General features: G+C 45.0%; 1 protein-coding gene across 6 annotated transcripts in view; it reads left to right on the top strand.

Annotated features, from left to right (window-relative positions):
• Nucleotides 1-18996, top strand: part of SBNO1 (strawberry notch homolog 1) — an 84418-nt gene that overhangs the window by 18454 nt on the left and 46968 nt on the right. The window contains exons 3-7 of one of the 6 annotated variants that reach the window (XM_033220191.1): nt 373-477; nt 2885-3197; nt 7166-7266; nt 13802-13898; nt 16403-16563. In XM_033220191.1, the coding sequence (XP_033076082.1) occupies nt 373-477; nt 2885-3197; nt 7166-7266; nt 13802-13898; nt 16403-16563 (777 nt within the window). The remainder of the gene's footprint in view (nt 1-372; nt 478-2884; nt 3198-7165; nt 7267-13801; nt 13899-16402; nt 16564-18996) is intronic. The other 5 variants (XM_033220193.1, XM_033220194.1, XM_033220192.1 and 2 more) reach the window with 5 other exon arrangements.

Below are 18996 nucleotides of genomic sequence, written 5' to 3' on the forward strand. Positions count from 1 at the left end.
CGGGACTACAGGTGCTCACCACTACACTTGGCTGATTTTTTGTATTTTTAGTAGATACGGAGTTTCACCGTGTCAGCCAGGAGGGTCTCAATCTCCTGACCTTGTGATCCACCTGCCTTGGCCTCCCAAAGTGTTGAGATTATAGGCATGAGCCACCACACCCGGCCTACAAAAATGTTTTTAAAAAGGAATTGTTAGTATAGTTTTGTGGAGATCTTGTGCTTGCAGAGATTGTTACATTATATCTGCTGTTAGTGATTTCACCTCCGTTTGAATGTTAAGCTTGATATTTTTTAACAAATGCAAATCTTGTCCTTGAAACAGAATTTACTGCTGTCCTTTATATTTTGTCTGATGTTGTTTTCTCTCCAGTCAGTGCCACTTAGTGCATTAGAACTAGGTTTGGAGACCGAAGCAGCAGTTCCTGTTAAACAAGAACCAGAGGCTGTACCTACTCCAGCACTATTAAATGTGAGGGTAAGAATTACTTAGATTTGTCCTTACTTCTAAAATAGTTTAGAATTGTAGTGAGAAAACATGGCCAGGTGTGGTGGTTCGCACCTGTATTCGCAGCACTTTGAGAGGCTGAGGTAGGAGGATTGCTTGAGCCAAAGAATTCAAGACCAGCTTGAGCAAAATGGCAAGACCCCATCTCTCTTTTTTTATTTTTTATTTTTTGAGACGGAGTCTCCCTCTGTCGCCCAGGCTGGAGTGCAGTGGCCGGATCTCAGCTCACTGCAAGCTCCGCCTCCCAGGTTTACGCCATTCTCCTGCCTCAGCCTCCCGAGTAGCTGGGACTACAGGCGCCGCCACCTCGCCTGGCTAGTTTTTTGTATTTTTTAGTAGAGACGAGGTTTCACCATGTTAGCCAGGATGGTCTCGATCTCCTGACCTCGTGATCTGCCCGTCTCGGCCTCCCAAAGTGCTGGAATTGCAGGCTTGAGCCACCGCGCCCGGCCCAACCCCATCTCTATAAAAGAAGAAACGGGCTGTGCATGGTGGTTCATACCTATAATCCTGGCACTTTGGGAGGCCAAGGTGGATGGATCACTTGAGGTCAGGAGTTCAAGACCAGCCTGGCCAACATGGTGAAACCCCATCTCTATCTCTACTAAAAATACAAAAATTAGCTGGGTGTGGCGGTGCACGCCTATAGTCATAGCTACTTGGGAGGCTGAGGCAGGAGAATCTCTTGAACCCAGGAAGTGGAGGTTGCAGTGAGCCGAGACCAAACCACTGCACTCTAGCCTGGGTGACAGAGCAAGACTTCATAGCAAAAAATGAAAAAAAGAGGTTGGGCGTAGTGGCTCATGCCTGTAATCCCAACACTTTTGGAGGCTGGGGCGGGTGGATCACAAGGTCAGGAGATCGAGACCATCCTGGCTAACATGGTGAAACTCCATCTCTACTAAAAATACAAAAAATTAGCTGGGCGTGGTGGCGGGCGCCTGTAGTCCCAGCTACTCGGGAGGCTGAGGCAGGAGAATGGCGTGAACCTGGGAGGCGGAGCTTGCAGTAAGCTGAAATGGAGCCACTGCACTCCAGGCTGGACGACACAGCGAGACTGTCTCAAAAAGAAAAAAAAAAGCATAATTAATTTAAAAATAACCTCTCTCTCTCGTTCTGCTTTTTGCCACTCTCCCAATATCCTACTTTGTGACACATGTCTTTCATTCTTGTTTCATTTTTTTTTTTTGAGATGGAGTCTCACTTTGTTGCCCAGGCTGGAGTGCAGTGGCGCCATCTCGGCTCACTGCAACCTCTGCCTCCTGGGTTCAAGCAATTCTTCTGCTTCAGCCTCCCGAGTCGCTGGGACTGTAAGTGCCCACCACCATACCCTGGCTAATTTTTGTATCTTTCATAGAGACAGGGTTTTACCATGTTGGCCAGGCTGGTCTTGAACTCCTGACCTCAGGTAATGTGCCTGCCTCAGTGTCCCAAAGTGCTGGGATTACAGGTGTGAGCCACCCTTCCCCGCCCCACAAAGATATTTTTAAAAACAGATTTGTATGTGAAGATATATAGCATGTTAGTTGATGACAAGTCAAAATATTGAAAAAAAAAGTTGTAAATAGTAGACTCTTTATTAAAGACTCATTATTAAAGGAGTCATGGAGAAACAGCAAATAGTGTTGAGGAGGAAAAAAGTGAAAATGTCATCAATCAAGGCATTGGAAACTTTCTGTTACTAGTCTTTTGGGGAGACTGGGGTGGGAGGGCGTCTTGCTATTTTGCCAAGGCTGGTCTTAAAGTCAAGTGAGCCTCCTGTGTCACCCTCCCAAGTAGCTGGAAATGCAGGTGCACACCACTGTGCCTGGCTTAGGCCTATTATTTTCAGTTTGTGTGGGATAGTTCCATTTTATGCTTGCCATCCCTGATAGTTTTAGAAAGGGTTATATTACTACTATATCTTCTTTTCATCAAAGTTGTGCATTTTAACTTGGTAATTTATAGCTAATCAAATCAGAAATGAAGTACTAATATTTAGGCAAGGCTGGGCACAGTGGCTCATGCCTGTAATCCCAGCACTTTGGGAGGTTGAGGTAGGATAATGGCTTGAGCCCAGGAGTTTGAGACCAACCTGAGCAACATAGACTCTTATCTCTAAAAAAAATTTGCCACGCATAGTGGCTTGCACCTGTAGTCCCAGCTACATGAGAGGTTGAGGTGCAAGAATCACTTGAACCTGGTTGGGCGAGGCTGCAGTGAGCTATGATCCCACTTCAGCCTGGGTGACAGAATGAGACTATGTTTCAAAGAAAGAAAAAAGCAATGATAAAAGTACATTTTAGATTTTTAGTTGTTCTTCCAGGTTTATGGATATAAGCTTCGTTAGAGAATAAAGCATTTTTCAGTGGTGTATTGTTCTTTGTTTTCTGTCTAGCAGCAGCCTCCATCTACTACAACGTTTGTGCTGAATCAAATAAATCATCTTCCACCCTTGGGATCTACAATTGTAATGACTAAAACACCACCTGTAACAACCAACAGGCAAACCATCACTTTAACTAAGTTTATCCAGACTACTGCAAGCACACGCCCGTCAGTCTCAGCACCAATAGTACGAAATGCCATGACTTGTGCATCTTCAAAAGACCAAGTTCAGCTGAAGGATCTACTGAAAAATAATAGTCTTAATGAACTCATGAAACTAAAGCCACCTGCTAATATTGCTCAGCCCGTAGCAACAGCAGCTAGTAAGTCTGTTTTCAATAGTATCAAATTTCTCCCTTTGGTAAGCTATGTCAGCGTGTTTTTTAAACCATTTGCTTGAGTTTTTAAAAAACTGGGCATTAAAGGGTGTTTATCTGCATTGTTTTGCATACTTACAGTCTTTAACACAATTCAAGGGAAGCAAAAGTTTAGATGCCTTGGGTAGAATGTTTAGCTTTGAAATGAAATTTCTGGGATTATCAGGTAGCTACATTAGCAACATGAAATCTTACCAATTTTATATATTATAGGTAGTCAGTTAACATTTTTCTTAATCCTTTACAAATCAGTGCGTCTTACACTTTATTTACCTATGACTCATCTGTGGATCTTGTTTGAAAGCAGAATCTGATTCTCAGTAGAGCCTACAATTCTGCATTTCTTTTTTCTTTTTTTGAGACAGACTTTCAGTCTGTCACCCAGACTGGAGTGCAGTGGTGCAGTCTCCGCTCACTGTAACCTCCGTCTCATGGGTTCAGGCCATTCTCCTGCCTCCGCCTCCCGAGTAGCTGGGATTATAGGAGCGTGCCACCACGCCCAACTAATTTTTGTATTTTTACTGGAGACGGGGTTTCACTGTGTTGGCCAGGTTGGTCTCGAACTCCTGAGCTCAGGCAGTCTGCCCATCTTAGCCTCCCAGAGTGGTGTTGGAATTACAGGCGTGAGCTACCACGCCCGGCCTGCTTGTGTTTTTCTGAAATAGAGGGCTAAGAGCATTCTAAAAGAATGGGTGATAAGTGTTGATAGGAAAATGTAGAACTTTGTCTTAGGTGACAGATGTAACAAAAATTTTCAGATCATCTGGTTTTTATGTTTGGGTCCATACCATTGTGTCCTTGTGGCTGTAGTTTTTTGTTTTTTGGTTTTTGTTTTTTTGTTTTCCTCTCAAGGTCATTGTCCTGAACTGACTGCAACCTGGCAGTGAGATGCAAGTTGGGAAATCATTTTAGCTGTCTTTAGGACTGATTCCATTTTCTGCTGTGGAGTGCAGCGCTGTGACCTTGACCTGGCTGAGATGCAGGGCAGCTTCTGGAATCACTTGCAAGGGATTTCGGGATGGTCGACAGTTGGAGGAAGATGCTTCTTGTTAGGGTCTTTGGATTTAATGAGGAAGCCTGCTTCTTGTATGAGTGGCTTCCTCACATCAGCATATGCCATCTTAACTTAAAGGAGTGGATGTATGCTATTGTGAGGGAAGAATTTAGAGACCAAAACAGAAAACAGGATGGATTTGGAGCTGGCTGAACAAGATACCTAGTACAGTAAATTCTCCCATATTTAAGGTAGTGATTTTTAAAAGACAAAGGCAGGCATTTATAAGGCTGCATAGCAAGACTGTCCTTGTATAGAAGCCTGAGAAACTGTCAAGCTAGATCACAACTAAGAAACAAAGATGGGCTGGGCGCGGTGGCTCATGCCTGTAATCCCAGCATGTTTGGAGCCCGAGGTGGGTGGATCATGAGGTCAGGAGTTCAAGACCAGCCTGGCCAAGACGGTGAAACCCCGTCTCTACTAAAAATACAAAAATTAGCTGGGCATGGCGACAGGCGTCTGTAATCTCAACTACTTGGAAGGGAATTGCTTGAACCCAGGAGGCAGAGGTTGCAGTGAGCTGAGATGGCGCCACTGTACTCCAGCCTGGGCAACAGAGCAAGACTGTCTCAAAAAAAAAAATAATAATATGGTAAGTGAATGCTGAAGATAAAGTTTTTTGTTGTAGGAGATGGTCCTCTTTTTACTGAAGGGGAAAAACATTGAAAATATGGAACTGTAGAAAGCAAGGGTGTTGCATGTTCTACCTCTTTTCTGTGTGGTTATTACCCCTTTAGATTTCTAACCCGTCACTTTCTCTGGTCTTAAAACTAGGAGCTGATCACTGGCTCTTTCACAATTATAATAAACAAATCATGCCTCCAAATATCATCTCTGTTCTAGTTGCCTTGTTTTGTTAATACTTTATTTTTATTTTTTATTTTTTTTGTAAGACGGAGTCTCATTCCATCACCCAGGCTGGAGTGCAATGACATGATCGGCTCACTGTAACCTCTGCTTCTTGAGTTAAAGTGATTCTCGGCCGGGCGCGGTGGCTCAAGCCTGTAATCCCAGCACTTTGGGAGGCCGAGATGGGCGGATCACGAGATCAGGAGATCGAGACCATCCTGGCTAACACGGTGAAACCCCGTCTCTACTAAAAAATACAAAAAAACTAGCTGGGCAAGGTGGCGGACGCCTGTAGTCCCAGCTACTCGGGAGGCTGAGGCAGGAGAATGGCGTAAACCTGGGAGGCAGAGCTTGCAGTGAGCTGAGATCCGGCCACTGCACTCCAGCCTGGGCGACAGAGCGAGACTCCGTCTCAAAAAAAAAAAAAAAAGTGATTCTCCTGCTTCAGCCTCCCGAATAGCTGGGATTACAGGCATGAGCCACCAAGCCTGGCTATTTTAAGTAGAGACGGGGTTCCACCACGTTGGCCATGCTGGTCTTGAACTCCTGACCTCAAGTGATCAGCCCACCTTGGCCTCCCAAAGTTCTGGGATTACAGGCGTGAGCCACCGCGCCTATCCTGTGAATGCTTGAATTAGTTGTACTCGTTTTAGAGTCCAAGTGATAGTCCTCCCAAATACTCTTCATCTTTTGCTAGAATAGATGAAATGCTGATCAGCCCTCCTGGTGTTAGCACTCTCTTCCCTAAAGGCAGTGATTTCCACACCTCTGTCTCAAGAATTCCAGGTACTGTGAGGACTTCAGGGATCCTTGGAGGCTGAAGGGTGGTTCCAGGGGTTCTGGACTGGATATCCCCACCCCATTCAGTCAAGCAGCTCTGATGATTGATAAGTGGATTCTGAGATTTTATTGCTATATTTAAAAGAGTTTGAAAACCAGTGGTATAGAAGAAGAAAGTTCATTGTTTGGATCTTTACTCTGGGAGCACGAGGAAGTAAGGAGTCCCAAAATACATTTTTCTTCTTCTAGAAATAATTATTTTTCCTTGAAAATTAGCAAGTACCACCAGATCACATGAAATTGATTCCTTTTGGGTGATAACCCCAGGTTTTGGGTTTTTTTGGTTTTCTTTTCTTTCTTTTCTTGAGACGGAGTCTTGCTCTGTCGTCCAGGCTGGAACGCCTGGAGTGGCGTGATCTTGGCTCAGAGCAGGCTCCACCTCATGATTTCACGCCATTCTCCGGCCTCAGCCTCCCGAGTAGCTGGGACTACAGGCGCCTGCCACCACGCCTGGCTAATTTTTTTTTGTATTTTTATTTTTTAATATTTATTTGTTTATTTATTTATTTTTAGAGACAGAGTTTTGCTCTTGTTGCCCACACTGGAGTACAGTGGCGCAATCTCCTGCTCACTGCAACCTCCGCCTCCCGGGTTCAAGCAGTTGTCTGCCTCAGCCTCCCGAGTAGCTGGGGTTATGAGCATGTGCCACCATGCCTGGCTAATTTTGTATTTTTAGTAGAGATGGGGTTTCTCCATGTTGGTCAGGCTGGTCTCAAACTCCTGACCTCAGGTGATCCACCTGCCTTGGCCTCCTAAAGTGCTGTGATTACAGGCGTGAGCCACTTCTCCTGGCCCTTTTTTTTTTTTTTTTTGAGACGGGGTCTCGCTTTGTCGCCCAGGCTGGAGTCTAGTGGCGCTGTCTCAGCTCCCTGCAAGCTCTGCCTCCTGGGTTCACACTGTTCTCCTACTTCAGCCTCCTGAGTAGCTAGGACTACAGGCACCCCTCACCACACCCAGCTTGTTTCTGTATTTTTACTAGAGAGTGGGTTTCACCATCTTGGCCAGGCTGGTCTTGAACTCTTGACCTTGTTATCCACCCGCCTCAGTGTCCCAAAGTGCTGGGATTACAGGCGTGAGCCACTGCACTGGCCTTAAACTTCTGGATTTTTAAATAATGGGAAAATAAGTTCAGAATTTTCTTCTAAATGTAAATTGACTTTTTCCTCCTCAGCTGATGTAAGCAATGGTACAGTAAAGAAAGAATCTTCTAATAAAGAAGGAGCTAGAATGTGGATAAACGACATGAAAATGAGGAGTTTTTCCCCAACCATGGTGAGTTTCAAATAGCTGTGTCTTTATTTTTGTGTAGTATGAGAGTGTACTCAACTAAAAGTGTTCTATACGGAACAACCCTCAGAAAACTGTTTTTGGGTTGGGGAGAAGCTATACAGGCATGGAAACTAATGGCTGCACTTAAACCTTGCTGGAATAATATAGATACTAACCAGGGTGGTTAAAACTTGCCGATTTGATGGAGTGTGGCACTAACATGCAGTACTGATATCTTACTGTTAAAAATCTCATGTGAGCAGACAAAAAGACAATGTGGGGTTAACCAAAAGTATTTGATAACTGTTCATTTTAGGATCGAACTTGACCAGATAGCTCGTAATGTACTGACAGATCATATAATGGTGTGGTATCAGTAATTCTTTTTTTTTTTTTTGAGACAGAATCTCATTCTTATCGCACAGGCTGGAGTGCAGTGGTGCTGTCCTGGCTCGCTGCAACCTCCGCCTCCCAGGTTCAAGCGATTCTCCCACCTCAGCCTTTCGAGTAGCTGGGATTACAGGCGTCTGCCACCATGCCTGGCTAATTTTTGTGTTTTTGGTAGAAATGGGGTTTCACAATGTTGGTCAGGTAGTCTCGCACTCCTGACCTCAGGTTATCCGCCCGCCTCAGCCTCCAAAAGTGCTGAGATTACAGGTGTGAGCCACTGCACTTGATCTGGTTATAATTCTTAACATTTTGAAAAGGCTCGGCCGGGCGTGGTGGCTCACGCCTGTAATCCCAGCACTTTGGGAGACTGAGGCGGGTGGATCATGAGGTCAGGAGATCAGTACCATCCTGGCTAACATGTTAAAACCCCGTCTCTACCAAAAAATAAAAAAAAAAATTAGCCAGGCGTGGTGGTGGGTGCCTGTAGTCCCAGCTACTCGGGAGGCTGAGGCAGGAGAATGGCGTGAACCTGGAAGGCAGAGCATGCAGTGAGCCAAGACCGAGCCACTGCACTCCAGCCCGGGCGACGGAGCGAGACTCCGTCTCAAAAAAAAAAGAAAATGCTCTATGCTTTGGATCAGTTGATTCCATACGTTTATTTAATAAATTCTCTATGTATAACATTGTTAATATGTAGTAGGTTTCTATACGAAGTATATTTATTACATGATTCTACCTTCAATAAACAAAATTTGACAACCATCTGGATTAAGTAGTAATAATGAAAAGTACATCAAAAGATACAGTGTACTCACAATAAAGGTTAAGAATTTGGAGGAACAGGCCAGGCGCGGTGGCTCAAGCCTGTAATCCCAGCACTTTGGGAGGCCGAGACGGGCGGATCATGAGGTCAGGAGATCGAGACCATCCTGGCTAACCCGGTGAAACCCCATCTCTACTAAAAAAAACACAAAAACACGGCCGGGCGCGGTGGCTCAAGCCTGTAATCCCAGCACTTTGGGAGGCCGAGGCGGGCGGATCACGAGGTCAGGAGATCGAGATCCTCCTGGCTAACACGGTGAAACCCCGTCTCTACTAAAAAATACAAAAAACTAGCCGGGCGCAGTGGCGGGCGCCTGTAGTCCCAGGTACTCGGAGGCTGAGGCGGGAGAATGGCGGGAACCCGGGAGGCGGAGCTTGCAGTGAGCCGAGATCGTGCCACTGCACTCCAGCCTGGGCGACACAGCGAGACTCTGTCTCAAAAAAAAAAAAAAAAAAAAAAAAAACACAAAAACACTAGCCGGGCCAGGTGGCGGCGCCTGTAGTCCCAGCTACTCAGGAGGCTGAGGCAAGAGAATGGCAGGAGCCCGGGAGGCGGACCTTGCAGTGAGCCGAGATCCGGCCACTGCACTCCAGCCTGCGTGACAGAGCGGGACTCTGTCTCAAAAAAAAAAAAAAAAAATTGGAGGAACAGGTGACCTTCGTGAACTCTAGTGGCCTGGTGGACTTTATGGAGCAGCAATGGAGCTTGGGTTTTGAGTATGATGAATGATGAGTCTTTGAGGTGGGATTTTAGGAAGGGAGCTAAAGGATTAATAGGCACAGAGGAGGTAGTGACTATGTGCTTTGGTGAAAATAAGCCAGAAAGCTTAGCTTGTAGAAAGAAATGGGAATAGTAGGTCTGGGCTCCATGGAGGGTCCTGAATTGAGGTTTTTTTTTTTTGTTGTTGTTGTTGTTTGTTTTTGTTGTTGTTGTTTGTTTTGATTTGTTTTGAGATGGAGTCTTGCTCTGTTGCCCAGGCTGGAGTGTAGTGGTGTGATCTTGGCTCACTGCAACCTCTTCCTCCCAGGTTCAAGTGATTCTTCTGCCTCAGCCTCCTGAGTATCTGGGATTACAGGTGCCCGCCACCATGCCTGGCTTATTTTTGTATTTTTAGTAGAGACAGGGTTTTACCACATTGGCCAGACTGGTCTTGAATGCCTAACCTCAAGTGATCCCTCCATCTCAGCCTCTCAAAGTGCTGGAAGGCCAAGGTGCCCTGTGCTGAATTGAGTTTGAAGGACTTTGGACTTAGTCTAGCACCACTGAGCCAGTAGAGATGTTAGTGATTCAGGAGAAGTTGGGGTGCAGACTCAGTAAGGGGATAGGGAAGACAGATTCAGGATGAGTAGGAGTAGGCAAAAGAGATACGTTGGAAAGTTGGTTAACGTAAAGGGGAAGCAAGAAAGGGCATACTAGAGACCTCGCAGAGGGGATTGGAAAAGGGAGAGGGGAAAGGCAAAAGAGAGATAACTGTACATAACGATACCGAAATAATTTTGGGACTTGGTTCTAGAATATAGAATTGGAGGCAATACAGCAAACTGTAGCTGAGGTTTTGAATGGGGACCAGGAGAACAATAGTGCCACTGGCACTACCCAGTTTACTTAGTGATTTTCTACCAACAGCACTTGGAAGGTGATTTTTGGAAACCAAGAATGCATATTTCTTCAAGAAATGTTTTATGTGGTTCTCACCATTTCCATTTCAGTCCATTATATGCTATAAGTTTTTTATTGGCCTAGCAGTTAAGTAACATCTCAGAGAGACTGCAGACTGATAGCCCATGAACCAAAGTAGTCGACAAATGTGTGTGTGTGTGTGTGTGTGTGTGTGTGTGTGTGTTTTAAGATGGTGTCTTGCTGTGTCACCCAGGCTGGAGGGCAGTGGCACGATCTCAGTTCACTGCAACCTCTGCCTCCCAGGTTCAAGTGGTTGTCCTGCCTCAGCCTCCTGAGGAGCTGGAATTACAGGCGGTCCCCCTGCTTCTTCCCTGCCATACCCAGATAATTTTTGTATTTTTTATTTTATTTATTTATTTATTTTTAGATGAAGTCTCACTCTATCACACAGGCTGGAGTGCATTGGTGCAGTCTTGGCTCGCTGCATCCTCCCCTTCCTGGGTTCAAGCAGTTCTCTGCCTCAGCCTCCCAAGTACCTGGGATTACAGGCGCTTGCCACTACACCCTGCAATTTTTTTTTTTTTTGGATTTTTTAGTAGAGACGGGGTTTCACCATCTTGGCCAGGCTGGTCTTAAATAACTCCTGACCTCGTGATTCACCCGCCTCGGCCTCCTGAAGTGCTGGGATTTCAGGCGTGAGGCACCACCTGGCCTGTATGTTTTAGTAGAGATGGGGTTTTGCCATGTTGGCTAGGCTGGTCTTGAACTCCTGACCTCAGGTGATCCGCCAGCCCCTGCCGCCCAAGTGCTGGGATTACAGGCGTAAGCCACTACGCCCGGGCAAATATTTCCCAGGTACCATGGTCTCCCTCACCCGAGTTATCTGTTTGACCTGAATTTGATGTCAGTTGCCATCTCACATGCACCTGGCTTCAAGGTGTCACTTGTTTGTTCCCTGGATATAGTGGTCCTTCAGTATTACCAACTTATCCTTCAGTTATTCAATTATCATCGATTTTATGATTTTTTTTTCTTCTTTTTTTTTTTTTTTTGAGACGGAGTCTCGCTCTGTCGCCCAGGCTGGAGTGCAGTGGCCGGATCTCAGCTCACTGCAAGCTCCGCCTCCTGGGTTCACGCCATTCTCCTGCCTCAGCCTCCCGAGTATCTGGGACTACAGGTGCCCGCCACCATGCCCAGCTAGTTTTTTGTATTTTTTAGTAGAGATGGGGTTTCACTGTGTTAGCCAGGATGGTCTCGATCTCCTGACCTTGTGATCCACCCATCTCGGCCTCCCAAAGTGCTGGGATTACAGGCTTGAGCCACCGCGCCTGGCCGATTTTATGATGATTTTAAAAACTCTAGGTAGAAGAATAAAGGATGGAGGGAGAAAGGAGGCTGTTTATCTTAGCATAGAATAGATTTCTATTTTATAAGCGAGGACAGGGTTAGATGGTCGGGGTGGAGAGGACCCAGAATTTAGGTAATTTGCCTAAATTAAAAACAGACTACACAGTTAAATAACAGCAGAATTGAGATTCAAATCTATTCCTTTGGCCAGTCCTATTTTGCCTCAAATTTCTGAAATTGAGTTTTATTTTAGCATAATTTCTGAGAACATTCCAAGTTCTTAGATTTTATCTAAAGACTCCATGGGTTAATGTTGATTGGATGGTTATGTCTCACCTCTTTTCCATTTCACATTTATTATCTATTTGCAACCCATATTCTGCTCTAGATTCTGAGGTAAATGAAAAAAGAGCCTGTCCTTAACTTTTTTTTTTTTTTTTTTTTTGAGACGGAGTCTCGCTTTGTCGCCCAGGCTGGAGTGCAGTGGCACCATCTTGGCTCACTGCAAGCTCTGCCTCCTGGGTTCATGCCATTCTCCTGCCTCAGCCTCCGAGTAGCTGGGAATACAGGCACGCACCACTACGCCCGGCTAATTTTTTGTATTTTCAGTAGAGACAGGGTTTCTTTTTTTTTTTTTTTTTTTTTGAGGCGGAGTCTCGCTCTGTCGCCCGGACTGGAGTGCAGTGGCCAGATCTCAGCTCACTGCAAGCTCCGCCTCCCGGGTTTCCGCCATTCTCCTGCCTCAGCCTCCGAGTAGCTGGGACTACAGGCGCCCGCCACCTCGCCCGGCTAGTTTTTTGTATTTTTTAGTAGAGACGGGGTTTCACCGTATTAGCCAGGATGGTCTCGATCTCCCGACCTTGTGATCCGCCCGTCTCGGCCTCCCAAAGTGCTGGGATTACAGGCTTGAGCCACCGCGCCCGGCCAAGACAGGGTTTCACTGTGTTAGCCAGGATGGACTCGATCTCCTGACCTCGTGATCCGCCCGTCTCAGCCTCCCAAAGTGCTGGGATTACAGGCGTGAGCCACTGCGCCCGGCTGTCCTTAACTTTTAATGCTGTCTTCATCTTGCCTTAATTTGTCTTAACCTGTAGGTTTTTGTTCTCCTTTTCCCTTGGCATACTGAGTTTCCCAACAGTTTCTTTATATTCTTCTCTGGACAAGTGCACGCTGATAAACAATTGCCTAAGGATTGTACTGGTAATGAAAAGTGGCTTGCTCCGGATCTTCCTTTATTCCTTTAAGATCCTGTAGAGGAAGAATCGGGAAGCATAACAGTGGTGACCATTCACTTGGTTTGCCGAGGACAGTCTGGGTTTCCTTCTGTTTTCTCAGTGTAATCCTCAGTAGCTCCCCAACTCAAATGTGCCAGGGTTTCGAGAATAAATTATATGGCCATCTTTTTTTTTTTTTTTTTTTTTTTTTTGAGACGGAGTCTCGCTCTGTCACCCAGGCTGGAGTGCAGTGGCATGATCTCGGCTCACTGCAAGCTCCGCCTCCCGGATTCACGCCATTCTCCTGCCTCAGCCTCCCGAGTAGCTGGGATTACAGGCGCCCACCACCTCGCCCGGCTAGTTTTTTGTATTTTTTTAGTAGAGACGGGGTTTCACCGTGTTAGCCAGGATGGTCTCGATCTCCTGACCTCGTGATCCACCCGTCTCGGTCTCCCAAAGTCCTGGGATTACAGGCTTGAGCCACCGCGCCCAGCCCTATATGGCCATCTTATATATGATCATGATTGCACCTGTGGAGACACAGAAGTCTGAGGTAAATTTTTCTGTTCTTCATAAGAGCCTTTAAAATAAACTCCAGTCTTCTGGGGTTTTGGTTTTAGGATATGCGAGAAAGCAGACAAATAGAAGTGAACTGAGAAGAAGGTGGGATGTGAGACTGAGAGGTCCTGCTTGTGGTGATGCAGGGTCCTTTGGGGCCCATCCACCTTTGCTAGGGTTCACTCCAGTTCTGCACTAGGAAGAGTCAGGCACACTGCTTGCTCTTTCTCCTGGAACTAGAATGAAGGTGAAGTCTGAGTGCAGAGAGAGTTCTGGGCATCAAGGAGGGATGGTAGGCAGTATTGAACGGGAAAGCAGCTTGACATGATGGTGGCCGGAAGGACATGGAGTCTTGTGGTGACCCATTTGTGGGTAAGAGACAGAGTAGGTCCTCGTTGTCTGTGCTCATTATTGGAGAAGCAGGAAAGCCACGAAGTGTGGCCCAGATTTTAGGAGAGTATTAAGGTGGTGCCTCGTGTTTCCATGATGGAAAATCATAGGTGTTCCTACAAGAGAGTTTTTCTGTGTGTTGGCTTGGCGTCTGGTCCCTGGATTTGGGATTAATTGTACTCTTTCTGTATTACAGAAGGTTCCTGTTGTAAAAGAAGATGATGAACCAGAGGAAGAAGATGAAGAAGAAATGGGTCATGCAGAAACCTATGCAGAATACATGCCAATAAAATGTATGTCTTCGGGATTTGTCAGTTACTTACATCAAAGTTTTACTGTGGTTTCTTTGCTGCTTTTTGTTTTGTTTTGTTTTTTTCCATATACATTTAGAATCTTTTTAGGTCAGAGTCTTTTAAAACCAAAACTAAAGAAGCTTGGATTTCATTTTAAGTTAATTTTGTTCGTAGGAGTAGTGATTATAAAAATCAAAGGTAATTGTAAAGATATATAAAGCTAAGATACATATTTAATACAACTTGTCAAAAATTGTTAAAACATTGAAATTATAAAAATAATTGTGCTATTTGAATTCCATAGTTTTTAATTAACTTTCTCTCTTTTGTATAACCATGATTCTTTTTTTTAGCAGCCACTGTATGAAGTTGAAAATTAGGTTTTTAGTATTTGCATAAAATTTTCACTTTTTCGTTATAGGAAACAAATCTGTTGTCTAGAATTTGTCTTTCGTGTAGTCTTGGTTTCTATAAAAAGCCACTAATAATACCATTTGAATTGAACTACAATTCTCTTTTTATGAACTACTCATAGAATCCAAAATTCCATCCTTTTCTGGTCACCTATAATGAATTTTAGGGGTCCTATCTGAACTTCTGTTTTTTTTATTCCAATAATGATTTTGCAAAAGGATTGAAAGAGTTCATGGCCCTTTAAACCAGAGGGCAGCAAACTCAATCTGGACCACTCCCTCTTTTATAGTAAATAAAGTTTTATTATAACATAGGCATGTTTATTGGTTTACATATTATCTATGGCTGCATTGACACTACAACAGCAATGTTAAGTAGTTGTACAGGAGACAGGATGGCCTAAAATGGCAAAATCATTCTCAGACCCTTTACAGAAAAAGTTCCCTGATCATTATTTTAATGTATTCATATTGTACATTTTGGGGACTTGGTTGTTTAATTTTATAGCCAAGTTTGTCTTTCAAATACGTTTCAAAGTAAAATATATTATTATTTTTAACACGGGGTCTGGTTCTTTACTCAGTCTGGAGTGCAGTGGCATGCTCTCGCCTCACTGCAACCTCCGCCTCCCAGGATCCCTCCTGGATTCAAGCAATTCTCGTGGCTCAGTCTCCTGAGTAGCTAGGATTACAGGTGTGCACCACCATACCTGGCTGATTTTGTATTTTTAGTAGAGATAGGGTTTCACCGTGTTGGCTAGGCTGGTCTTGAATGCCTGACCTCGGGAGATCTGCCCACCTTAGCCTCCCAAAGTCCTGGGATTACAGGCGTGAGCCACCACACCCAGCCAGGCAGTGGCGCAATCTTAGCTCACTGCAGCCTCAGCCTTCAAGGCTCAAGCAGTCCTCCCACCTCAGCCTCCTGAGTAGCTCAGACCACAAGTCTCACCACCATGCTCAGCTAATTTTTGGATTTTAATTGTAGAGATGAAGGTCTCACTATGTTGGGGAGGCTGGTCTTAAACTCTTGGCCTCAAATGATACTCCTGCTTTGGCCTCCCAAAGTGCTGAGATTATAAGCATGAGCCTTCATGCCTAGCCTCAAAGTATAATTATATTGCAAACTTTTGTTTTACTGAGAGAAGGATTGAAGTAACTGAACTCCTTAATCTGGCATGATGTTCTGTTACTACTAGAGAACCTGCTTGGTATGAACCAAGTTGGTGTTTTTTTAGATCTTTTTTTATCAGCAAATCTCTATTTTATTTTATTTTATTTATTATTTAAGTTTATATATTTTTTGAAACAGAGGCTCACTCCACTCAGGCTGGAGTGCAGTGGCGCAGTCTTGGCTCATTGCAACCTCCATCTCCTGGGTTCAAGCAATTCTTATTCCTCAGCCTCCTGAGTAGCTAGAATTACAGGCGTGTGCCAACATGCCCAGCTAATTTTTGTATTTTTAGTAGAGACAAGGTTTTGCTATGTTGGCCAGGCTGGTCTTGAATGCTTGACCTCAAGTGATCCCTCAGCCTCCCAAAGTGCTGGGATTACAGGCATGAGCCACCCAGCTGGCCCATATCTCTATTTTAACCATATGTAGTTGATAAATTATTTTAATCAAATATAGATACTACTTTATCATCAGTGACTTTTTATAGAAGCCCAGAGTGAATACTTTTTAATTATTTTCTTTGTCATAAGAAAAACATTGCCCGGCGCGGTGGCTCAAGCCTGTAATCCCAGCACTTTGGGAGGCCGAGACGGGCGGATCACGAGGTCAGGAGATCGAGACCATCCTGGCTAACACGGTGAAACCCCGTCTCTACTAAAAACTACAAAAAACTAGCCGGGCGAGGTGGCGGCGCCTGTAGTCCCAGCTACTCGGGAGGCTGAGGCAGGAGAATGGCGTAAACCCGGGAGACGGAGCTTGCAGTGAGCTGAGATCCGGCCACTGCACTCCAGCCCGGGCAACAGAGCAAGACTCCGTCTCAAAAAAAAAAAAAAGAAAAACATTAAAATATCTTATAATGAAACTAGAAATGTTATTACTTAGAATAATTAAAATATTTTGTTTCTACATTTTTTGTTTAGTAAAAATTGGCCTGCGTCATCCGGATGCTGTAGTGGAAACCAGCTCTTTATCCAGTGTTACTCCTCCTGATGTTTGGTACAAAACATCCATTTCTGAGGAAACCATTGATAATGGCTGGTTATCAGCATTGCAGCTTGAGGCAATTACATATGCAGCCCAGGTAAGCAATAATATTTCATAATTATTACAATAATTATTTTATCCTATTCCATATAACATAGTTGTTTCAATCTAAAGGTAACTTTTCCTTGTATGAAAACCTTGTAAGTGTGATTTTTATGAAAGTTTAGTGTGTTGGAAAATTAAATTTAGAAGTGTAGAAGAGATACAGGTAGTGCATTTCCAGTGGAAATGGCAAATGTTATAACTTTCTTGGAATTTACTGAGAGTATCTATTAAAATTAAAAACACGATGGCTTACGCCTGTAATCCCAGCACTTTGTGAGGCCGAGACGGGCGGATCACGAGGTTAGGAGATCGAGACCATCCTGGCTAACACAGTGAAACCCCGTCTCTACTAAAAATACAAAAAAATTAGCAGGACGTGGTGGCGGGCGGCTGTATTCCCAGCTACTCGGAGGCTGAGGCAGGAGAATGGCTTGAACCTGGGAGGCGGAGCTTGCAGTGAGCCGAGATGACGCCACAGCACTCCAACCTGGGCAACAGAGCGAGACTCCATCTCAAAAAAAAAAAAAAAAAGTATATCGACTGGGCGCAATGGCTCATTTCTCCAGTCCCAGCACTTTTGGAGGCTGAGCTGGGTGCTTGAGTCCAGGAGTTCAGGACCAGTCTGGGTAACATGGTGAAACATCAGCTCTACTAAAAATACAAAAAATTAGCTGAGTGTAGTGGCATGCGCCTATAGTCCCAGTTTCTCGGGAGGCTGAGGTAGGGGAATCACCTCAGCCAGGGAAGTCGAGGCTGCAATAAGCTGTGATCTTGTCACTTCCAGCCTGGGTGATGGGAACAAGACCCTGTCTCAAAAAAAAAAAAAAAAAAAAAGATTATGTATGCGTATGTGTGTGTGTGTGTGTGTATATATATACCCATTCCTAGGAGTGTGTTCCCTAGAACTGTAGATAAGAACATATGCAGAATGATATTTGTTGTACCTTTGGTCCCCCCAACTGGAAAAGATTTGAGCATCCACATTGTTGAGGGGTGATTGCATAAACTGTGATATTATTGGACTGTGGGGTGTTGTGTGGGCTTTTAAAATGATGTGAGGTAGAGTTAAACGGTTGTCTTGAAGTGATTTCAGTCATATTCCGTATCTGTAAAATAAGTAATGACCAAAATAGCCATTTATCCTCCATATTTTATGTGATACAAAACTTATTGAGATGGAGTCTCGCTGTGTCACCCAGGCTGGAGTGCAGTGGTGCAATCTAGGCTCACTGGAGCCTCTGCCTCCCGAGGTTCACGCCATTCTCCTTCCTCAGCCTCCCGAGTAGCTGGGACTAGAGGTGCCCGTCACCACACCTGGCTAATTTTTTCTACTTTTAGTGGAGTTGGGGTTTCACCATGTTAGCCAGGATGGTCTCGATTTCCTGACCTCGTGATCCACCCACCTCAGCCTCCCAAAGTGCTGGGATTACAGGCGTGAGCCACCATGCCCGGCCCAGTCCCAGCAGTTTGGGAGGCCGAGTCAGTTGGGTCATCCTGAGGTCAGGAATTTGAGACCAGCCTGGCCAACGTGGTGAAACTCTGTCTCTACCAAAAATACAAAAATTAGCCAGGCATGGTGGTGCACACCTGTAGTCCCAGCTACTCGGGAACCTAAGGAGAGTCGCTTAAATCCAGGATGTGGAGGTTGCAGTGAGCTGAGACTGTCTCAAAAAAAAAAAAAAAAAAAAAAACAGAAAACAAACCACTGGCCGGGTGTGGTGGCTCACGCCTATAATCCCAGCACTTTGGAAGGCTGAGGTGGGCGGGTCGGGAGTTTGAGAACAGCCTGGCCAACATGGTGAAACCCCGTCTCTACTTAAAATACAAAACTAGCCATGCATGGTGGCACACACCTGTAATCCCAGCTACTTGGGAGGGTGAGGCAGGAGAATCGCTTGAACTCAGGAGGCGGAGGTTGCGATAAGCCGAAATTGTGCCATTGCACTCCAGCCTGGGCAACAAGAGCGAAACTCTGTCTCCAAAAAAAAAAAATCTTTCTATTTGATTCTGCAAGTGTTGATGAGGGGAGTAGGCGGGCTCACCAGTTGGTTAACTTTAGTTACCTGATGCATGGGAGAGTATCAGGAAATAATATACAGTAAATATGTAGAAAGTATCCACATTAAGCTGAGCACGGTGGCTCACGCCTGTAATTACAGCACTTTGGGAGGCCAAGGCGTGCGCATCATGAGGTCAGGAGATCGAGACCATCCTGGTCAACACGGTGAAACCCACCTCGTAAAGATACAAAAAGTTAGCCTGACGTGGTGGTGCCTGCCTGTCATCCCAGATACTCAGGAGGCTGAGGCAGGAAAATAGCTTCAGTAGGGAGTCGGAGGTTGCAGTGAGCCAAGATTGTGCCACTGCACTTCATCCTGGTGACAGAGCGAGACTTCATCTCAGAAAAAGAAAAGAAAAAAGAAAG

The sequence above is a fragment of the Trachypithecus francoisi genome, unplaced genomic scaffold (genome assembly GCF_009764315.1).
Source record: "Trachypithecus francoisi isolate TF-2019V2 unplaced genomic scaffold, Tfra_2.0 Lachesis_group11, whole genome shotgun sequence".
NCBI lineage: Eukaryota > Metazoa > Chordata > Mammalia > Primates > Cercopithecidae > Trachypithecus > Trachypithecus francoisi.